General features: G+C 32.4%; 1 protein-coding gene across 3 annotated transcripts in view; it reads left to right on the forward strand.

Annotated features, from left to right (window-relative positions):
- TfAP-2 (transcription factor AP-2) overlaps positions 1-25710 on the forward strand; it is a 94077-nt gene that overhangs the window by 54496 nt on the left and 13871 nt on the right. For 2 of the 3 annotated variants that reach the window (XM_036371508.2, XM_014239791.3), the window contains 2 exons: positions 20636-20866; positions 24238-24423. In XM_036371508.2, the coding sequence (XP_036227401.1) occupies positions 20636-20866; positions 24238-24423 (417 nt within the window). The remainder of the gene's footprint in view (positions 1-20635; positions 20867-24237; positions 24424-25710) is intronic. The other variant, XM_014239793.3, reaches the window with a different exon arrangement.

A 25710-nucleotide genomic window follows, 5' to 3' on the forward strand; every position in this document is an offset into this window, starting at 1 on the left:
AGTCCAATTTTCGATGACTCGTTGGAGCATTTCGACTGATAACTGGCGAATGACACGCCCGATGTTTTACTCCAAGGCCTGCATCGAAGCCAGTATGTCCGCATAGACTTTAGACTTTACATATCCCTACAGGAAAAAGTCTAACGATGTGATATCACACGATCTTGGTGCCCAATCGACCGCCCCAAAACGTGAAATTATCTACTCACTAAAGTGTTCTCTCAATAAATCCATTGATTAATCCGATGTGCGGGCAGTAGGCCGTCATGTTGAAACCAAATGTCGCCGAGATCACGAGCTTTAATTTAAGGCACCAAATAGTTGGTTATCATGTCGTGATAACGGTCGCCATTGACGGTTACGTTCTCACCGATGATGAAATGGCAGCTCTTAAATCTCTTCAGGTTGTTCTTCGTCCCAAATACGGCAATTTTGCTTGTTTACATTTTATTATTACTCATTGAGCCAGAAATGGGCCTCATCGCTGAACAAAATTAGGCTCGAAAACGTCTGATCTTCTTGGAACTTTTCAAGAGCACATAAAGCGAAGCGAAAAAAGTACCTCTACTTGGATAACCTCTTATAATTTTTAATCGATGAGTTTTATTACTATATACTATAGTATGTAGGTTATTAACTTATACTCACTTATCTTCATTACTACATCTGGCTTTATATCCGAAGTATATATTTATATTAAAATCAATTCAACTAACCTAAAGCTCTGTACTCAGGTACGGGTGTTTTTTTAGACGTGTGGTTTTCAATGAGGCAATACTTTTTTCAGATTTTGTCTTTTCGACAGCTGTTACTTGATTTATATTCAATTTGGTTTGCCATTTCGTAATGAATAGACTTACTCCGAAACAACGTTTGAAAATCTTTTACCAAAATAATTTTTCGGTTCGCGAGATGCATCGCGCGCAGCGTTCAATATTCGGTCGACATAATCGACGAGCAGAGTCGGTAGTTCGAGGAACGAGGAAATTGAAGGAAATTTTTGGTGAGCGCATTATCTCCCGTCGTGGGGTTGTGACGTGGCAGAACTATTTTTTGCGAGGTTATGTGAAATCGCTTGTCTACGGAACGAGACGATTGACGACAGGGAAAAGAATATTCAGCGCATTTTTGCTAAGATACGGCCCAATTGCTGCAGATAGTGATGGAAAATTGTGCCACTCTGCAGAAATTTATTCGAGCCAGCCGCGGACACTTGCCCGAAATTATTATCTTTATGATAAAGCAAAATTCTTGGTCATAACTTTAATTATATACGTTTTATTTCTTCTTGAAAACCACAACTCTAAAAAACACCCCTATTTATAATATAATATTATAAATATTGATTTTACAGAGAATATTAATGAATTTATAACATTCTCTGCTATAAATTAGTAGCCGAAAATATTTATTTAACATTTACGCCATTTCTATTAATTAACATTCTCGTCTAAATCAATCGAAGCTCGCCACCTCCGCGCACGAACTTCGCTAAATTATCTGTCGGTATAGCAGTTTCCCTACTCCGGGTGTCATCTAGCGGCGAATTTTCAAGAGCTTTTGTCAGAGGATGTTAATGCAGAGAATGTTAATAACTAGACGAGAATGTTACAAAATACTAAATTGAGCTTTTCACAAGAGGGAACATCTAAAAATACAATATTTGAAATACACCACGCAGTGATCGAAACGGGGAAAAATCTATAAATAGACACAAAGAATGTTCTTAAATGAATTATGCGCTTGCTGATTTACATTTGCATATTACCAAAAATCATAATTTTTGTAATTTTAAATAATCCTTCAAATTATATAAGGGGATTAAGGCGCAGAATTTACAATAAAATAAGTAATTATTAGATAAATTCTACAACACATTTTTGTGCGTTGGATGAAAAATATCTAATAGGCAAAGGATAACACGATATACGATAACGGCCGCGATTCCATTCTTGTGGTTGCTCAGGTCGTAAACGTGAAGGAGTTAAGCCATTCTGAATATAAACGCTTACATTCGAATATTTATTATTTGCAATTTTACCTGATCTCAGTTCAGTTACTTAAATAGCATATTTTACTCTCTGAAATTATTAGAACATTTTATGAAAACTTGTTCATATGCCTATTTATACAAATGTGAAAATCACACATACATACATTCATAAGCACACGACGTTGTTGCTTGCTTCTCCTTGCCCCGCACAAACAAAGACATTTTCTTCACTTTGGAGAACGAAGTTGAACGATCGCAGGCAAGGAGGCATCCGGGGATGCACTGCCACATAATTATTTCAAATATATTTTTATTAATTCGATTTATTTGAAAAATATATCCTTTTGCAGGCTTTGTTATTGAAAATTGACTTATGCTCTTTTGAAATACTACCATTACCGATTGGGTTGCAGTTTCATAGCGTCGTATTTAGATAAAATGGGCTAAATCTAAATACTATGAAATAATGATAATAAATAAACATTTAAAAATACTATTTGGAATGTGCTAAGAACATATAAAAGTAATTAAAGATTTCATATAATTGGCAATTTTATATAAATTTTAAAATATAATATCTTATATAATGAATTATATGAAATAAATTAAAATAATATTTCAAGCCGCTAATAGGCCATGTTGTCAATTCTTCTTTCTGAAGGGAACATCAGACAAATTGAAATATTGGCTAATTCTTCAATTTTACTGAAAGTTCAACAAATTCAATCAGCGCATTTGCGGTGGGATTTCGTTTTGTAACATACGCGCGTTCCTTATGAAGAATTTATTGTCGTTGCTATATGAAAATATGCGCGAGCTTGCTCGAATCTTATTGATCTACAATTAGTTGCTTGCGCGAATGCTTGAATTTTTACAAAAGAAATATTGAGGGACATACATACATATGTACATATGTGTGCATGTATACATGCGAATAAAGGAAAGACAATTTCCAGAATATTTCCATTCAAATTGGTTGTTTGAAACAAATAAAAACTAATCATGTTCACGCATTAGGGTAATACGTCTAAATAATAATTGTTGTGCTGCTTGTATAGTACAGCTCTTTATTGCAAATTTACATCTGGTAATGTGGACAGAGAATGTTAATAAATATTCATTAACATTATCGGATTTGGATATCAGTTCGAGTTAAATATTCCAAAAACATTACGATCCAAAGCATAGGCTGCTTTATTATGGTCCCAGGCAATGAAGCACACCACCTCAAAGCCCCGTTTTGAATATATTCGAAACGTCAATAGAAATTCATGTCTAGGAAATTTTGGGGGGAAACACTAGAAAAAAACAGATTTCTACTTTTTTATACATGCATAAATAATAATTATACTATACATATGTATGCGTTACCATTATAAGCATATTTCTGTTCAAACAAAACCTTTTTAAGTACTCAGCACTAAGTATTTAAAGTTGTATTCATTTGCACATGGGCATATTTATTTTGTGCAATGATATAAAATTAACCAGGTTTAGAGTCAAAGAACTCTTAATGACAATTGATCATAGGGAAGTGGATAAAATTTCATTTGAATGTCAAGTGAAATGACGAAAGTTAATAATGTGATTGTGTAATAGATAAAGAGGTTGGATATGTAGTTGTATATATTCCGGTACATAGTCTGTATATATTGCTATGTAAATTCGTGTACAATATTTATTTGGTTAAAACTAGATTTGCGCAATTAAACATTGGTGAAAAAGTAAAAAAAAATATCGTAAAGCACCTCAAAGCCTTCTGCTTCCAATATAATTTACGGGAGTATTGACCAGTGTTAATTTTGTTTCGAATTTCAGCACATTCATGCCAAACAATAGAAATCTAACTTATGAATACATGTCGATAAAAATACCTATATGTATGTATGTAAATGACCAACGCAATCCACGTAAATACGTTCAAACACTTCATATGCACACAAGCATGTACGAAAAAGCATGTTAAAGAAAACAATGCTCAAGTGGAAGGGTCAAGTTAAACCAACATAAAATTCGCTTTGGTTTTTATAGCTAAAACAAGTAAGGAAGGGCTAAGTTCGGATATAACCAAACATTTTTACTCTCGCAAAGTCAAATGGTATATTCGTTTTAGATTTCTTTGCGGATATTGCCGCCTTGCTCTATGTTGACCGATATTTTCGGTAAAAAGTCAACTATAGGCACTGGGGTTCATATATTCAGTACCTAGGGGCGTGAACAGTTTTGGTTCACTTTAGATAATTTTTGGGCACAAGGTAGCGTAATTTAAACGTATTATTCACGCAAAGTTTTACGCCGATATAATCATTGTTGCTTGATTTGGAATTTGATGGAATTTAAAATGATGTTATATGGGAAACAGGCGTGGTTGTAATCCGATTTCGCCCATTTTCGTACTATAACATAGAAATATGAGAAGAATATTATATACCGAATTTGGTTGAAATCGGTTAAGCAGATCCCAAATTATGGGGTTTCACCTAAAAATGGGCGGTGCCACGCCCACTATCTAATTTTGAACGTGGTTCCTATAAAATCATCCCTATAATACCATCCCAAAGATAAAATTTAATGTCTCTGGCTTGTTTAGTGCTTGATATATCGCGCTTTTAGTAGTTTTTAACAGCACTGTTATATGAGGAGTAAGCGAGGTTGTCATCCGATTTCACCCATTTTCACACCGTCGACAGAGATGCTAAAAACATTTGTTCCCAGTGAATTTTGTTATAATAGCATTAGCGGCTTAGGAGATATGCACATTAAACTTATTAGAGGCGGGACCAGGCCCACTTAAAAAAAAAATTTAACTGCAGATGCCTCTCCCTAATGTGATCCTGTGTACCAAATAACAGTCTTGTATCTTATTGCGGAGCTTAGTTATGGCAATTTATTTCATTTCAACTCGTCTCTTCATCCTGATCATTTATATATATATAACCCTATATCTAACTCGATTAGTTTTAGGTGATACAAACAACCGTTAGGTGAACAAAACTATTATACTCTGTAGCAACAAGTTGCGAGAGTATAATAAAAAGATAAAAACATATTACTGGATTCTGTTAAAATGATTTCTGATTGCGAGTTTGCCACAAATAAGATTCGGAATTCTATTTACACGCCAAAGTTTTATACATACTTACATGTATATTCGTAGATATTTAGGTACCAAATTATATAATTCACCAGCTTCCACTTCGTTTAGTCAAGAAATGAAAAAAAACGGCCCAGAGATTTTTTATAAACCTAAAAATAAACAGGTTTGGAACTGATAAATATTCCATTTGATGTTGGTGAATGACAAGATAATCCAAAGTAATCAATCAAAATTATTTTAATTTGAGACACACCAGCATTAAAGTAAATAAGTATGTGTAAATTTATATATTAGGCGGGTCGCAAAATTCATTTTATTTCCTTTCCTTACTATTGTATTCAAAAGCACATAATTTAATACAAGATTACTATTAAACTTTATTTCTTCAAATGTTGAAAATAAATATCTGTTATAAAATATCAAAATGTCAACAATAATATAATAATGAATTACGGTTAACTTCGGCTGCACCGAAGAAAGAAGAACCTTCACAAAAAACAAAGTTTTCCCGCAAGAATGTATGGCAGCTATATATACATACATGCTATAGTGGTCCGATCTGAACAATTTCAGATTTGTAGCGCGGCTTTAGACAATATTCTATGCCAAATTTCGTGGAAATATCTCTTAAAATAAAGTTTTTTATTCGAAGACTTGGTTTTGACCGTTCAGTTTGTATGGCAGGTATATGATATACGATTAGTGATTCAATCTGAAAAATTTGTGCGCAGATTATAGCTTTGCTTTGGGCAAAGGTATAAACATATCATCATATTAACTATTCTTATTTGCTTTGCTTTTGCTTCAATTGATGTCTAGGTGCAAACTACATCAAAATAAAAATGCTTGTAGGATCGCATTTATTTGTTCTCTTTAAAGAACTCCCTCTAGAAAATAACAGCAATCAATTTGGCCATATTATTATATTAATTTAGAAGCTTATTCAAATATGTCAAATAACTCGGGTTGTGAATTACCCCATTCAAAGATTTACATAGTATATATACGAATATGTATGCAAATTGATGTAAATGAATTAGCGTAACCGTTATAGACATTAAAATAAAAATCAATTAGCTTTTGAAATACTTTCAGGTGTTGCAAAACTTTATATTAAAAATATGTTGCGTAAGAATTCAACATGAATGGATTACAATCAAATTTGGTGTCTTATTACCTTATAGATCTGCAAAACTAACACAAATCATTATATTTTATATATGGGAGCTGGGGAATTTCGTGAATCGAATTCACACCTTTTCGGCATTAAACTATGGTTTATCTAACATTCTAGGTTCCCTTTTGCTACGATATCTTATATATTGACCGATATATGCGATATAAAGTCAACCGGAAGTTAGAAATTCGTATATAAGGTATATGGAGGCTAGGAGATGTATTGATCCGATTTTAGCCGGATTTGGTATTCGTCATATCATTACCAAAAATAGATGTTCCCTGAGTTTCATTAGGATTGCTCACAGAGTGGCCAATATACAAGGTATAAAGTCAAGCGGATATTTGATAATCCTTATATTAGGTATATGGGGGATAGGGGAAGTATTGCCCCGATCTCTCTGAGTTTCATTATGATATTTTTCATATTGACCATATATTATTGACCACACCATTTTTTACACAAGGGCGAAAATCCAATTTTCGTTTTATACCCAAATTGTAAATTCAGCAATGTAAACAAAAATATGTACATATATTAACAGTAAGTAACATTGTACATTACTGTTATGCCGTAGGTTAATTTAGCAATGTAAGCGAAATTGTATAATAAGAGAATCCGAGCGTTGGAACTGTATTTTTACATTCCATTCGCAACCGGTAACTGGTGCCCAACAAAGTATAATATAAACTCGTGATATTCAATGTTTGCCAAAAACTAAAAGTGGCTAAACAAATATAAAGTGATTTTTTCTAATAAACCTTAAAAAAATCGGCTTTCAAAGGATGAATCCTCAAAAACAAAATTCATCCGGAGTAACTTAAAATATATAACCGAAGGATATAAAGTCATTGGGAATCAACTAAGAAAAAGGAAGTAAGTGACGCCACCTCTGCACCACAAGTAGGAGTTTAAAACAGGGGTCGGCATGAACTGCGACTGTGTAGGTGAGCACAAAACTAAAGCCACCCAGTGAGAACTTTGTTACATTAAATTTTGAGAGTATTTTTCATTCTTTGTTCAAACAAGTACTTCCGTGCTTTCTGATTTATTTTATATATTGTACGATTTAAATAAATATATCAGAACTTAATTTTTGATGTTTTAACTTTAAGTAACGTAAAACACAAAATGTAATTTAAAATATCATAAAGCATTCATAAAAACAAAAGTTTCGTCCAGAGCACATTTCCCTTAGCGGCACGATCATACGTGATGTTGTTTCGGCTCTGTCTCGACAATCGTTCAGACGATGGAGCGTAAGACTACGTGTCAGTTTGCACAATTGTGCTAAGAATCGCCGACCACTGGTCTAAAACCTCTAAAAGGGACCAAGCAGAAACGTCCAAATGCTGTTCCTCATCTCTTTGTAAGTCCAAATAAGTAAAACAGTTATAACATACAAAACTATCAAAATATTAAAAAAAAAGAAAAAATTATTTAAAACAAAAAATTTTGTAAAACATTTTTTATGATGGAACTTACAAATGTACAAATCAGGGTTATGAGCATCAGAATAGGTGAATTAGGGTCAGTCTCTAAAATTCAATAACCTTACGTAGACTGCGCCAACGACAGAAGCAGAACTAAATGAAATGAGTAGACTGCCAGATTATGTAAAGGATTTACAGATCAAAATCCAGTCCAGTACATTTAGAAACAAAGTCAGGGAATTGGCTGACATCGAGTTAACAAACTTAAGCCAGAAAAATATGAGCATAGATCAACTCTAGGCTTAAATAAATTACCAGCTCTCATTTATTATAAATAAAATTAAGGCCCAAGGGCACTCAAAGGAAGCTTTTTGGGCCCTGATAGATAGCTATTGAAACGTTACACGTGAACTCTCTAGGATGTTAATCATCCAAAAACCACAAACACTATCAGAAGCTTACGCTTCCTGTTTAGAAATTCAAAATCTCCATCTAATAAATCAAACTTCAATAATATGAATTACAAAAACAATAATTTTTCTGTAATACCAAAATTATTAAAACGGCTTAATGTTCACGAAAAAAAATCAAATATATAATTCTAGGAACCAATATGTCAAACAAACACCATTATTAGCATCACCTTCAAGGCCTGCCCAGCCGAAACCTCCAATTCCGATGGAAATTGATCCGTCACTACACTCCCATAAATTAAACTATATAAACAGGCCGAACTATACTCTCGTAACAAGGTCACAAAACACTTCAAACTTACCAAATAATCAACAAAGACCGTTTCATATTGAACCGGAAAAAGAGCAGACTTATGAAGAACAGTACGGTGAAGAGATAAATTTTATGATGGACGCCCATCAAGCCTTCCTTACATAGAGTACCACACCAAACACAAAGGAGTCCTCAGGATCTTAATTGATACTGGGACTAACAAACAATTCGTTTGTGAAAAACTTGCAGGAGGCTTAAGCAAATTAGATAAGCCCACAGGTGATAATAACTCACAAAATAAGTGGTGAATTTTTCAAAAACCTAGGCATTACTTGACTTTTTCATACTACCAAATTTAAGGACTTTTAAAGGTATTATAGAAGACGACACACGCAAAGAATTAGGGGCTATTATTGATAGAAGAAACAATATTTACGATTGGATAATGTAGAAATTAAATTGCTAGAAAAAATTATTAAACAAATAAATAATATTCAAACTACTTGCGGTAATGATGTAGAAAATATTGTGAAGAATATGCAGAGATTTTTGGTTCTGTTTTGAAACGGAAATTAAAACAACAACGAACGAGCCTGTCTACTTTAAATCATACCCTTATCTAGTAAACCTTAGAGAAGAGGTTTAAAAACAAATAGATGAAATGCTAAGGGAAAGAATTATTATGTCATCGAAAAGCCCTTATCTCCTTGTAGGTAGTGCCAAAAAAGACAGGCCCATCTGGAGAAAAAAGATCCATAGGACAGTTATAGATTTTAAACGATGTCACTATATCAAAATGAAACAAAAGGATATAGAGAAAACAGCGTTTTCAACAGCTAATGGTAAATACGACTTAACCAGGCTGCCCAGGATATTGCCGCCTCAAAACCTAAAGGAAATTTTTTATTACAGGAAATGTATTAAGGACTTCACCAATCAAACGAAAGGTCTTTATGCTCAGGCAATGGCGAAAAATAAAAAAGGGTGAATATTTCACTAAATTATGAATGCTTAAAATCCTTGAATGGCTTAAAAGAATTACTTATTTCATTAGAAATTCTTACATTTCCGGATTTAAAAAAAAAACTTAATTTTAAAAACCGAAGCGTCCCATCTAGCCATTGGATCCGTTCTTTCACAGGTTGAAATTGGCAAACCAATTATTAATTCTATTTTCATAAAATGGGGTAAACGCAAAGAACACCAAATTCACTTTGGTCATATGATTAGAAACGATAGTAACAACTATCTATATAAAATAGAACAAAATGGATTCAATTTTTAATACTTTGTTGAATAACCCTTATTTTTAACAACATTGTCCAGTCTTCGCGGTAAGCTTTGAATTAAATGTTGGCATGTTTGCACTGATATGCTGTTCCAACTTTGTTGAACCATTTGAAACAACTCGTCATTATTTTGCAGGTTTTTGTCCTTAAGATCTCGTTTCACAATTGCCAATAAGTACTCAATTGGGTTGAGATCATGACCTTTCAGAGGCCAGTCCAAAACATCAATATTTTTATCCGAAAGCCAACTTTTCAATAGCCTTGAAGTGTGTTTTGGATCATTGTCATGCTGAAAAATGTAATGGACTGGCATATTCTCAAAGAATATGTTTCCATTATATTTTCCAGAAGGCTTTTTTTTATTGTTCCATTATCCCTTGAATACGCACAATTGGGCCAACACCACAATACGAATAGGCTCCCCAAACAATATAGAGCCACCACCGTACTTTACTCTTTCCACAGTGTACCTGAGGTTTAGGGCCATTTAGGATTTTCTTTAGTATTTCCTTTGCAAATCGTAACCGCTTCTTGACACTAAGATTTTTTTTAGGCAATGCACCCCCGAAGGCCCGACTCTTGTAAGCGCCTTCTTATCATACAAGCTGAAATTTCTTCATTAGTTTGATGTCCAAAAAGTATACAGCAATTCGATTTTTTCTAGTGTGTCTTTCTAATTCTAAGACCACCACTGTATGTAGTGAAGTTTGCTCTAAGCATCATTTAAATTGGTTCAGGCGTTTTTGAGTAGTTCTTTCTTTCGCTTTATAAACATTTATATTGATATATACATACATATGTTTGTACATATTTAAATACATTTGAAAAAGCGTAAGCATAAGCCGATCGGCTTGATAAGTCACTCGGCAAGTTTTAAATTTAAGAGGCAACAATAATTTCGTTGTGTCATAGCGTAAACATGTTAATAAGATGTTGCAGGAATCCTTTCTTACGTAATAGACTCCAAATAAGGTAACAGCACGTATTTCCGTCTTTTCAGCAGTTGTTTAGATTTGGACGCTGTAACTAAATTGACAACCATATTAACGTACAGTTAACAGGCGAGTCTTGTGTAGGTCGGCACTGAGTACATACACATATGACATATTAATGTGTATATGTATATGAAATTTTTAACATTATATTTGGGAATTATGTATTCTATAGCAGAGTGTATAATATCTGCGCGTTTAAGTATATTAAGCTAAATATTGATTTGATTTAATACAATTAGATATATTATTGATGTGCTTGGTATGTTAGTTTAATTATCGTTCTACAAAGTTATTTAACGTATTAATACATAGTCTTTAGTAGCCAAGCTTAATTACATAAAAATAAATCATTTTACATACCTCAATGCTCGGTAATGCCAAATTCCTTTTAGATCCAGTTAAATTTATCTAAATGAAAACAAGTTCATTTAATGCTGTTGTCAAATTACTGTGAATTCTGAGTTTCCCGAAGTAAGTCATGTACAGATGTGTGAACTAATTTATTTGTTGTTTAAAATTTAGAATTCGTTTAAAAGTTTTTAATATGTTGTATAGGAGTAAGTTTCAGCAAACGGAAGAATTTTCAAATATCAGTACGTAAGTATACTGTTATACTGTATATTACAAAAGTTGCCTTGATTGTGATAAAATATAGATATCTATTTACTCGTATATACTTTTGTGTTGAAACCAAATGTTTTTCCATAGTTTGGGAAAATATTTCATTTAACAGTAGATAACATATACCTATATATATATATGTACTATGGGTATATTTATTAGTCTGCACATTCGGTTTTGAAAGCAGGAATATCAGATACCCCATTAATAGTTTATTAGTGATCCGCTTTCTTGACTCGTAAAAGCTGATGTCTTCGTCATCAATGGCGTTACCTGGTTAGATATTGTACTGACCTATCTGGACTTGGTATTCTAATAATTATAATATTAATGCGTTAATTAAGTCTAGTATTTACTTCTTCGCTATCTGGTACCTAGGAAGTTGGTACTTTTTTAACTATCGATAATATGCTTTCACAGTCCGTTGGACCTGACTGTATCAAACGGTTAAATTAATGAATGATGCAATTAATGAAGTTTTTTTTTATACTCTTGTAACATGTTGCTATAGAGTTGAAATCCGGGAGACTGTCTGTATGTCCGTCCGTTCGTCCGTACAAATTATAACTTGAGTAAAAATTAAGATATCTTAAACTTGGTACACAAGTCACTTAAGAAGTATGGTATTGTAGATGGGCGTAATCAGACCACATATTATTAATCGAAAACTAAAATGCCATATATAAGCACTAAATTAAGATATAAACCTGTAATTTGGTACAGATAGTTGCATTGGGGAGGGGCATCTATGGTTGGGGCATCCCGCCCACTAATAAATTTAATGTATATTATTCCTAAGACATTCGAGCTATATGAACCAAATTCCCACACTTAGGTGAAATTACATATACCCAGAACTACTTGAGCAATTTCCACCAAATTCGGTACATAGGATTATATTAACATTCCCATGTTACAGTGCCTTTGAAATATACCACCTCTTATTGAAATATTTTCGAACTTCCGGCTTACTTCATATCGCTTATATCGGCCAAAATGTGAGCTATCTTAATAGAATTAAACGGATGTATTTTTCTAATAATGACCCATTTTTGTGCCTAAAATGAGTAAAATCGGGTGAAAAGTTGCCATAGTCCCCATTTAACTAATCACAGAATTTTAAAACATCCGGTTGACTTTACTCCAAATATGTTGGTGATGGTATGTGATGTACCTTAATGAAACTTAGGGAGTATTTTATTCTGTTAATAGTATGTTGTATTGCCAGAAATGGATTAAATCGAGTCAATATTACCCCCATTTCTCATATACCTAATATAATATTTTCAAACTTCCGGCTGGTCTTATGCCATATATATCAATCACTATGTAAGATATCTTAGCAAAATTAACCGATTAATATTGGTTATACAAGTACTATAGTTCTGCGTATACTATTGGATATACTATAGTTTAATGTCGAAAATATGTGAATTTAGTCTACGGACTATCCCAATTTCCAAATACTATATATATTGATTTTTGTTATTCTAACAAACCTTATACCGAACATGTCATCCAATATGTGAGTTATATATTTATAAAATTGCTTGAAAATATTCTTTCAAGTATACCTCAGGAATGTCAAAATTAACTCAATTAGCCCATCCCGTTCTCTGTTCCCAATATAGGCTGTATAATAATTTCCGACTTTCCACTTGACAAAATGTGCGATACTTTAATAAAATTAAATGAACAAGATTTTTAAAAATTTTGTGGGAATATGAATAAAAATGGTCTAGACTTTGGTCCAAAACTTATATCCCTAAAATAATGAATTGCGATCCTCTAGTTGACGTGTTCACATCAACTCATTATATTAAATTTAGCTTCTTCAGTTAAGTTTATATCCCATATACATAAATATCTCATTTGAAGATGATTTAAGTACAATTTTATCTGAGGCGAAGTAATATATAATAATAAAACTAAGTGAGTCTGTGACTTATAATATAACTTAATAAAATACCAAATTTGATTGTAATTCATTCACGGTTTCGTCCAATAATGAATGTAGAATTGTTTAGCAACACTTTTATACTTTTGCAACATATTGCTACAGAGTACGATAGTTTTGTTCACTCGTATGATAGTTTTATTTACCTAACAAATGGGGGGAATCGGACCATTGCCACGCCCACAAAACGCCACAAACGAAAACCAATAAATTACTAAGTTTCAAAATAATATACAAAACTGTAATTTGATACAGAAGATCGCAGTAGCAAGGGGCAGTTGGGGTTTGAACATATTTTAAAAGTGGGCGTGGATCCGCTCCCTAAATGGTTTAATGTACATATCTTCCAAACCGCTTAAGATATATCCACCAAGCTTGCTAAGAAGAAGTCATTTAATACCTCTTCAAACTCTATGAAAATGGGTAAAATCGGATATTAACCACGCCCACTCCCCATATAACGGTTATGTTGAAAACTACTTACAATTACTCACTGAATAAATGAGCTACAAGCATTAAATTTCACAACACGGATGGTACAAAAGGGCTTTATAGGATTTGGGATGGAATTGGCATCGATCCCTTTTGGTGAAATCCTATATCTATATGAGATTACCTAAATATTCCTATTACACACTGCAAAAATGAGCGAATGAGTATGAGCGAACAAACTTTTAAATTCCGTCTGATTCTTTCTCTTTACAGTACACAAACTAACTTGCCCTCAAGGTAATTCATCTTTTACGTCCAAAAATTTTCGAAATCACACATAATTTGTGCCAAAATGGGTGAAAGCAGGTCAACACTTCGCTTACACCCCTTACACCCCATATACCTAATATAAATATTTTCGAGCTTCCGGTTCACTTTATACCGCATCTGTCGGTCAATAAGTAAGAAATCTTAATGAAAGTCAGAAAGAATCTTTTTCAAATAAGTGTATCCTCTTTCCTTAAATGAATAAAATCACGGCGATACTTTCCTTACTTTGATATAATGTTTTGGCAAAACCTGAAGGTGTTCCTCCGCCTTTGTTCCTTGCAAGTTGCAAAAGTATAAAATGTTCGGTTACACCCAAATTTAGCGCTTCCTTACATGTTTGCATTTATGAAAGTGACTTTGGAAATAAAATGATGAATCATCTTAAGAAAATGTATAAAAATCTGGATATATTGAAATTTTTTATACTAAAATAGGTATTTAGATTATTCTTAATTTTGTAACTGTTAGGTTAACAATACATCTGTAACAAGACAATTATACTTTTGAATAATAGAAAAAGAAATAAACCTTCAGGATATTTAGATTTGATAATTATTATTTGTTTTACAATGAATATTTACATTTAGACAAAGAGCTTTAGCACCTAAGACTTTTCAAATCAGTACAATTCTAGCCAAATCTATTTTATTATGTTTGCCTGCAAATACATGAGAAAGGTCTTGACGGGTACTAGTTTCGAGAAAACGGCTTGCTATGTCCCACTGCAAATCAAACTATTCAGTTTCTGTATATGCCTAGATTTCTTTGATTTCTAATACATATAATCGTATTTCAAATTTGGAAGAAAAAATGCTTGTGTTGCATTGAGTGAAAGATCTATTTAACAATGGATTTCCAGACACATAAGTATATGGGTTAATACCAATGACGTTAAAAATTCTTGAAACCTTCTGCACAAAGAATAAAATCCAAAAAAATAAAAGACAATTAGTTTCCTAAAAGTTCAAAAATTGAAACATTTCAGTAAAACTCTTGAATTTGGTGCAGACAAGACATGTCGCGACTACATTAATATTACCTTGATCAGAAATACACTTATATTTTTTTATTTATTTGTATTTATTTGAATTGAAAAATCGATTTGAACTTTTCCAAAAAATCTAATATTTATAAATATGTAGAGTACTTGTCCATATGCATATAAAATCGGTGATTCCAAACATAATGATTACACCAATTCCCGGAAGTGAGTGAATGTAACATTTTTGTGAATTTGTTAGAGTATAAAGAAAACAGCTCATAATGCTTTCCTACAGGATGTCAAATGTCATTTTGATAATATTGTCACTATTCCTTTCACACAGTTTGTGCTGTTGTTAAAATAGAATGCTGAAGGGTACGAAATTTACACTTTCTCAAGTAACCATACAAATACATATGTATGTATGTATGCACATAATAATAAAGTGCAATACTTTTTACTTGTTAAATTTAATGTAATTTCATCATCAACCATTAATACAATCATTATATTAGGATAACAATATTTATTATAATTTAATAGTGAAATATGAATTAATAAATACTATACATATTTAAACTTTTGTAAGGCTTCTGTGGTTTGAGAATTTTTGAAAAGTGGGTCTGGCTCCGCCCTCTAATAAGTTTAATGTGTTTATCTCACAAGCCATATGAGCTATATCGACCCACCTTGCTAAGAGGAATTTTTTGACACCAGTACGCCATATATGTTACAATAAATTTTACACCCAAGATGACACGGAAAGGAAGCTGGTGTAAAAATTAAACAATAGGCATGGCACCTCGTCCATGGCAGTCGTGATACCAAAAATGGATAATATCGATTAAATACTTTCCCTGGCCCCATATATATAACAGGAAGATTTTCGAACTTCCTGTTCTCTCTGTAACCTTATATACCCGTCAATATGTGAAATATTATAGTCCGCTCTAATAACAATGTGTCCTTGTACCCAAAGTGGTTCAAATGGGCCAATAATTACCCTAGCCCCCATATACCTATTATTCGAATTTAAAACTTCCGGTTGAATTTATAGGTAACTAGCGTACCCTGCCCGCTTCGCCGGGCTAAATTTTGCTTTATTTTTCTTAACCAACAAAGTTACAACAGTAAATATTTAATTTATCTCTTAAATATATTAAATTATTCAATTATCTTCATATTCATTTCTTCTATTCTCTTCTTGAGCGGGTGAAGATTATTACCTACACCCATATACATGTTAGTAAATAGAATATCATTCTTATCATTGATACAAAAGCATATCAAGCAAGGACTATAAAATATAAATGTTAAAGAATTAAAATAATTATATAACAGTACGTTAAAAATATAAACGATATAAATAAGATAAAGTACTTTGATAGTAATTTAAAACCAGTTAAAATTAATTAATCAGATGTAAATGACAGATAGAAGTCTTTTGTTTCAATTTATGAATAAAAAAAGCAAAGATACATTAAATTAACAGAACAAAAAGCTAGTAATTATAAATATATACAATATGAGCGATGACCATTTCATACAGCAGACTCATTAGTTTGTTAAAACTCATCTTAAGGCTAGTGGGTAGACTACATTTTTCATTTGGAGTATAAACGTATAGGTTTTTAGGTGTGCCGACTCGGGAGTAAGCGACATACAAGTGGCCCGTGTGAAAAACACGAATTCTCCAAATTTAAGCCGGCGATAGTCAACGATTGACCTTGTGCTTTGTTGATAGTTATCGCCAAAGCAAGACGCAAAGGGAATCGGAGCCGCTTAAACTGGAACGGTAAATCGTTGGAAATCATCGGTATTCGTGGAATCAGTACGTCTGACAATTTTTTAATTGTTAATCTGGTACCGTTTCATAACTTAGGTGCGTTTAAATTGGATTGTCTCGGTAGCTCGTGATGAAGACTCTTTGTCACGATTTTGTTGAAGCCGTGATTCACGCTCTTCTTCAGTAAATCGGTTTAGCCGTTTCGGAGCGTACATGGAACATACACACATAATTTCTTTTATATATTATATGTATATATAGATAGGTAAGATATCTTTGAATTGACTTTTTCCTCATATACCAAAAATATTACATTTGGCATCTTTAGTTAAGTTTTTATCACATAATACATCTCATTTGAGGATGATTTTAATATAATTATCGCTGACACGAAGTAAAGTATAGTTATAAAACTAAGTGAGTCTATGACCAATAAGGTTAGTTAATAAAATACCAAATTTGATTGCAATCCATTCACGATTTCGTTGAATGATGAATATTGAATTCTTTCGCAATTGTACTGCAATACCGGGCCAACCCGTGACAGAGTTGGAGCCAACCCCTAAAACACTCGGTCAATTTTCGCAGGCGCATCAAACTGGCTAATGGAGTGGGTAGCTGGCTAATAACGCAGATAAAGACATAAAGAACATCATGTATACGGTTCTAGGCCACAAGGTCATTCAGGAAAACAAGATCGCCGATGAGATTGCCAAAAGTGCCATCATGGGTACCGAATTAGTTCAGGAAATACGCAAAATCGATACACAATAAAATCTCCGAAAGGGCTGACAGACGGATCAAGGTGCGAATGCCTTACATGTATGCAGGATCGCCAAGATCATGTGCAAGCGAACAGGCATCCCATGCGAGCCGTATGGGAATTTTTAACCATGACACATGTAAAAAGTGCTTGGGAAGTAGGCATGAGAGAGACGCTGAAACACCTCCTCTGCTTCTATCAGGCCTTATCTGGAAGTCGGCCTTTGAAAGCGGCCAGTTTTTAACATATCAATATTAATAATATATATCTGTCAAAACCATATCATCTCATATACTTGAGCTGATAAAAGTGGAATTTAATTTAATTACACTTAATATCTTTCAAAAAGTCATTACATACCTTTTTATTAAAAATAACTTTAAACAAGAAGCCTGTACTTAAGTGCACTCATTAAATATTTGATAAATTTTTTTAAAGCATCTCGACTTAAATTTCATTAAATTATCTGTGGAACATTATTGTTTTTCTAGTGATTTCTTAACCCATTATTTTCGTAATAAAAATATTTAGGTGGCGCTTTGTAGAAAAATACAAAATAGAAAAACATATACTTGATTGGATTTTTAGAAAAATAGTTCTTTTGTAAAGAGGTATCTTGAACAAAGCATTTTCTTATATACATACATACATACATGCATACATACATACATAAATATCATATCATTTAAGATTCAGATTAATATATATAAATATAATATTATCCGAATTCTGTTATCCGAGTTCTGTAGCAGAATATTTTAGCTTCTGACTTTCAAACAATTCATGATCAATCTTGACCCGTTATTGATTATGTATGGGTACAAATATAATTACGGCAGAGATATTCTCATATATTAGCAATAAAATTGTGGATTATGTGCTTAACCTTGAGAGAAATTGACGAATTTGTATAATAATATTGAAACATTTTGTTACTGCTTGTCATTTTATCTCTGCACGGTAGCAAAGTAATATGTATGTATAAAACCTACAAAATATATTTGTGTATAAATGAGTATGCTGTATTCACATTTGCCGCTCTTTCATATTACATCTATCAGCGCACGCAGTTAGTAGCTAATGGTAGTTAAATTTCAACACGAAACACCCGAATATTACGAGTGGATGAGCGCTGCGAACTATTGCGTTAAACGAGCTGGGACTCTGGTCGTTGGCAACCCAATGCTGTCGGGATAAACAGACGACAAGCCGTCGTGTACCTTTGTATGTGCGGTGCGCGTACTCACAACTCACCATTCTTCTATGGTTCTTATACCACGCTGCTATCATTCAATTTTGCTATAACGTAGAATTTGTTGCTGATTTTTTTTAAATGCAAAATACGCGTTTGCGTGGTTTGGACAACTTTTGCCTGTTTCATTGCTAAGCGGTGTAAGAAAGCAAATATTTTTTACGCACTCTTATTCGCAGTTGCCGCGTAATTCGTGAAGGTGGAATCGTGTCGCATTATTTCCTCCTGTAAGAAGAATTAGGTCTATACAATTAATGTGCTTGTAATTGTAACTCAAGATAAGTGTGTGATCTTATTGTGACTATGAAACATTTTTTATTAAATTATTAACACAAAAAGATTACATTAATTTAATTAAGTGCCAATAGAAATATATATGCTAAAAATTACTACAGAAATGTGTTGAAATCAGTTTCTGTACTCAAAATAAAAAATGTGAATATGACTTTAGCCTATATCGACATGCCCACAGTTATAAATGTCCAGGTAAAAATATTTAAAAAAAAATTAACCACATGTTTATTAAATCTATGGATATAAATAACGAAAAACATTTAACCAGACAAAACAGCAGGAGATCGTTTTTTCTTAAAGTATTTTATAATTTTTTTTTTTTTTTTATTGTATTTATTCAAAAGCATGAGACGAATTAGAATTTTGAATAATCTCTTTTTTTTATTGAATTTTTAATTGTGTAGACGCGAAAAAAGTGACCGTCGCTGCAGCTTTGCGCACCAATATGAATTAGGAATACTATCCTGTACAGTGTAGATCATCTTAGCCGATAAAGATTCCTCTTTAAGTCTTAAAAATTGGACATGTTCACACATTCAAAGTTATAACTATTAACTAAATTACAAAGTTATAAGCATCGAGCCCCTTGAAATATGTGAGCACGGATCATTCTGCACTTTTTCTTCTTTTTTGACGTTTTTGCAAATATGATAATGCATGTCATGCGAAAGTATTGGTTGCAGCAAAATTTACTTAAAAACTAAATAATTATTCTAATGTTTGTTCTATGTAAAAGATGAAGAAAGCAATAATATCATACAGTTTTTTATGTTATTTTGGTATCAAAACAAGAGTTGAAACAGCTTACTAAATAATTTAGATTGTTGCCAGCACTGGATGCTTGACAGGTATGTTTACAAGAAGTGAAAATCTATCTTTGGTTGAAAAATTCAAACGTTAAATACCTAGCGAATAGTCATAAAATTTATATACTTATCTCAAAATCTTATCATTAAAAGCAACTGATTTTTTAATTAAAAACCTTTTTTTTCATTTTTTTTTTTTGAAGATAAAGAACTCTGTTCTTTCGGTGTTTTCCGTCTGCTAGTAAAAGTAAAGTTTTCAAGCGAGATCCGAAATAAGAACAAGACCCGCTCTAGAATAAAATGACAAAGTCTACCATAACTCCAAAAAAAAGTAATATGTGTTCAGTTTTATTAAATATTTACTAATTGTCTAAATACATTTTCCCCGATATATGACTATAACGAAAAATTATCGATTAGAGTTTTTTCGTTGAGATTATTAGATCAACAAAAATGGTTTTGAAGCTTGTTTTCATCTTTATGTTATTTAATGCCTGAAGAAAATTAATCTTTGTGACGTTATAGTAAATACCTATTTCCACGAATATTCAAAAGTATGTACCGTTATCTGATAATTTTAATTTATGGTATTTTAATACCGGTTCTAACTGCCAAATGAGTTTTTATCTATGGGAATTAATAAGTCATACTTTGTAAATAATAGTGTTACTACACGAAACTAAGCATTAATTTTTTTTCCAGGAACGCCTCACTAGTCATGGGAGCTTGGGGTTGTCAAGCAGTAGCCCCGCTTACACGACACATACGGGTGGCCACAGTGGCCGTGGAGGACCTTCTTCTGGACACGGTAGCCATGGCAGTACTCACGGATCTACAGCAACAATGCATCATCAATCTCTTCAATCAGATTTCCAACCGCCCTATTTTCCTCCACCGTTTCATCATTCAACTCAAAGTCCACCCCAACAACAGGTAATACATGAAACTGTAATTTAGTTACTTTACCTTTAAGTCATCCATTCTTTGAGATAATCTTTGAATATATCTATACTTATCTATTAAAAATTTCCAAAAAAAAAACCAAATAAGCTTAAGGGGGGGTAGGGTTTCAAAGTAAAAAAAAACTTTTTTTGCCAATTTTTTTCATACTTTCAACAATATAGAGTAATTTTTTCATGCAGAAATATTGAAGCATAAGCCGGTAACAGAGCTTCCCCCAGAACGTCTTGAGAAAAAAACAATTTGCCGTGTTCACCATAACTCGGCTGGAAATTAACTGAAAAAAAACCAAGAAAAGTTAGTTAAATTATGATCAAATCTTCCTCCCCAACGTTCTATGATAATTGTTTTTCATTTAAACATTTTTGGCGGCTATTTTAAGTGTAAACTGTTATTTTCCACTAAAAATTTCGCCATTTTAGGGGAGGTAAACACCCTTTATGTAAAAAAAAAATGTTTACTCAACGTAGGGGCGGTATTTTATATATCGAAAATGTGTATAAAGTTTGAAATTAATCGGTCAAGTAGTTTTGAAATGACAGTAAACACGGACTTTGAAAAAGTAGTTTTGAGAAAAATGCGTCTAAAGTTTATGAACTATTGGTTGGATCGTTAAAGGCCGGAGATTAATAAAACAGTAACTTTAAGAATATTGCTTCTATCGACCTAAAGGGCATATTCTTGAAATGTTAAACAATAAGATAAGAGAAAAAAAAATCGATTTTTCGAAAGTAAAAACCCTACAGGTCCTTTGTAATGCCAGATGGAGGTTCATTATTAATACGAGCTGAAGTTTGTCTCGTGCAGGACGTCAACACTTGTTCTATGTTGTGTCCTGTAACTAAGAGAATAACCTTCCTGCAAATTTGTAAAGGCGTTTAATTTATATTCCAACCAACATGGTGGGATATCTGAAAATGTGAGCTCCCAAGTGTTTAAGACTTGATCTCGCAAACGCGGAATAATCAAAAATGAAGGGTTGGCTTCCAGTAAGATTCTCAACCCTGCAGCGTGGACGCGGATAGAGCAATGACCTATTATAACCCCCACGACCAGGGAGAGTCTAACCTTACTGAGGACAAAAAGTTGAAGAACCGACCTGTTTCCATTCTACAGATAGCGGGGGTAGGGTACCTTTCCTTCGTCAGGTTTACAGTTACCTGCGATTCCACTGAGTCCTGAAAGTTATGTCATTCGGTAGTAATAATTATGGATACCGGTATGTGTCTCTACAGCGCTAATTTGATAAATATAGTATTAGTTAGATTCATTTTAATATAAATATCTCGGATATAAAACAAAATGGAACAATAAAATTAATTGAGACTATGGCCTATAGTGCGTATAAATTAACAATATACCATATATGATTGTAAAACAATCACAACTTTGTCGTTGATTTTTGATTTTTAAAAATTGCGGGAGTATAAAATGTTTGGCTGCTCGCAAACTTAACCCTTCAATTTTTGTTTTACTCACGTTTAATTTTTTGACACAGGATTCCTTATCTTATACTTAAGAAATATTCGTTGTTTGAATTCTCAAATGTTGTAAAACCTACTTTGAACTGCACATTGAATTAAATTGCTCACCGCAGACTTTACTTCTTTCTTAGTATTCATTTTGCTTTCAACAAACTTAAAATAAAGTTCATATTACATGTTTTTTCAAACTCTTACAATACCAAATTTACTTTATGACTTCCTTTAAAGAACCTAGAAATTAACTATAAATAGGAAACCTAATACGCAAGCGTCCAATCTCTCACCTTACCCAAATTATGTTGTTTGCGAAAAAATTAAACTACCAATTCACAAAGGGAGTTGCAAGATGAAAGTCAATAGTAATATGTCTACTTAATTTAATTAAAATATCACGCGTATTGGCCAACTCACGTTATCGTTTGCACGGGTAAGAAAATTTTGACATCATTTTGATAAACATACCTATATTTTAGTTTTAGATTTAACAAGCAACCGTTAGGTGAACACAACTTATATTTATTATTAATTTCTTAATGTCAATCTGTATTGTAAGAAGGCATTCCATTAGCGCGTAGCCGGAAATCGTTTCACGCACTGTAATGTGCATGGAATTTTCCATCGAATTTTTTTAAGTTATAAAATTTTCATAGGAACTGAAATTTCCATCGATGACATTAAAATACAAAGAAGTTGGTCTATATAATACAACACTTAAATTTTATGATAAAATGTACGTATATACTAAGGGAGGTTCAAAAATCGAATATTTTTTTTCGCTTAGTACTTTAAAAAATAGTTTCTTAGACACCTCTAAGAAAATTTCTCCAAGTATGAGCTCTTAGTTGTTATGGGTCAGCCCTCCGCCTTACAATTGTATACAGTTTTACTTGAAAAAAATTTCCCTTCATAGATTTTTGGCAATTTTAGTATAAACCCTAGTATATATGTACCTACATATCTGTGAAATACTCAAATAGGCTTTTAATAGCTATACCAGTATTTTTAAAACATACATTAAACATAACTACATTTCTCTTTATCCATCATTTTTCCGTTAACATAAAATTTAACATCATGTCAGAGAATTTTAATATTTTACTTTTTATCGCTGACGCAATTATACATACATATCTACATATAAATTAAATGTGCCCATTTACCAAAATATAACTTATCGAACTTATAAAGTTCCAGAATTATTTCCTTTTGAAAAAATTTTTTTCAGCCTTAAAAACTTTTCTCGTACAACCTCTAAGAAAACAGTAAATTATATCAACGGAAAGGCATATATCGACCGCATCAATGTCAAATTCTGAAAATTCATAACTCCAAAATTTTTCATATTGGGTCCAAATAAAAAAATTTGTGTCCAATATTTTGTCTCAAAGAACACAAAAAATTTTGTTTTGTTCGAAAAAATATTTAAACATAAATTTTAGATGGAATGACCCATATGCATTATTAAATAAAGTTAACATAAATAAAAATTATACGAGTAGTTTCAATTTGATTTTTATAATGGCCTGACTTGTAACAGAATTTATGGCAGGACTAAGTACTTTGTTTCCTTCACCGTGTTACAAGCTTCGTGGCAAACTTAATATACCCTGTCCAAGGTGTAAAAATTGTTTTAAATTTATATCAATAGTTATACTAATAATATATTACTGTTGTCTGATTATTTTATACCATATTTCATAACTTTATATACAAATATTATACGGTTTCCATGCAACAAAAGTGAAAATAGATAAGATATTATTTATCTTACTTTAACTAATTAAAATAATATTAATGAAATGCTAATAATAGTAAATGAGAGTTTATTTGGAATTACATAATTAATCTAATATTGATTAGGTACCTGTATATTTACAGAACCATGGAGCTTTAGAGTATTTGGGTACAGATCCATATGGACAACCGTTATCATCACTGCACCATGCCCCTTTGCACCATTATAACCAATTAGCGGGCTTACGAACAACTCAGGATCAACTTGGTATACACAGATCTCACAGAGAAGCGGAGCTACAAGGCCATGTGGTGAGTGCTCTTCAAATCATACTATATGATTTTGTAATAAAATGATAATTTATATTTTAAGTACGAATATGGAACTATAACATATAAGTATTATTGTTCATAGAGATATAACACATAAACCTTTGAAAAAATGTTTACGCTGATGCTTAGAACGACTTATTCTTATAACAAAGTGATGTAGCCTCCCATCTCCATTTCTTTCTATTTTCAAAGCGATTAGTGAAGTATGTACATAAAATAAAGGCTTTATAAACAGCGGTGATCCTTCTAAATATTATATATTAAATGTCACAGAAATAAATATCACCACAATTAGTTGAATTGAACTCCATAAGACTTCAACTATATTATTTCTAATATAATATAATTACGTTCACTTATTTTGATAAGGTATTTAATATATCGACCGAATATATAATTACTGTACAAAGATAACAACAAGTTTAAAATTCTTATATTAGATATATGGCAGCTAGGGTTGGTATTGACCCGAGTCTATTACTTTTGGCATCACGACATATTTTTACCAGAAAAAGATGCTTTCTTTGAGATAACTCATATGTTGAACTCTGTAAAAAAGATGACTAAAATCAAATTTGTATATGATATTAGGTATATGAGTGCTATGCAAGTATTGTTTCAATTTTACCCATTTTTGACCCGAGAAGACATTATTATCGGGAAAAGCCGATCTCTGAATTTCAATAAAATGTTATATCCATAATACCATATAGTGGCCGGGGTTCCACTTTTCAAAAACTTTCAAACTACAAATGCCCCTCCATACTTCGAGGCAGTGTACCGAATTGTAGTTTCGTATCTTAATTTGTGGCATAGTTATAGCACTTTATAAGTTTTTACTTCCCCAGATTCAGATCATCGACACTACCAACCTTCTTATAGTACCAAAGAAAGCTAAGTACATACATATAATATATAAGTTTAAAAACTTTTATTTTATTTTTATCAAAAAATATATTTTGGAAGCTATGGTCCTTTATTAAAGCCCTAATAAGAAGTAAAAGTTACAATTAATTATTATTAACTCTAAACCTAAGTTTTCTGCTCCAACGGAGATGTAATACGCTGATCTTGCGCTTCCCACAGTTTCGTACTGCACGCGTCGCAATATCAGCGATTTGGCTTGTGTCATATTGCATTACTTTGTATCATATGATATAAATGAATAATATGATACTTTTTGAATGTGTGGCGTGCTAACTAATTTTCCCCTGGAATTCAAACGTCCTCGTTTGAATCTTTGGGTCTGTCGAAAATTTGAATGAG

The sequence above is a fragment of the Bactrocera oleae genome, chromosome 6 (assembly GCF_042242935.1).
Source record: "Bactrocera oleae isolate idBacOlea1 chromosome 6, idBacOlea1, whole genome shotgun sequence".
Taxonomy (NCBI): domain Eukaryota; kingdom Metazoa; phylum Arthropoda; class Insecta; order Diptera; family Tephritidae; genus Bactrocera; species Bactrocera oleae.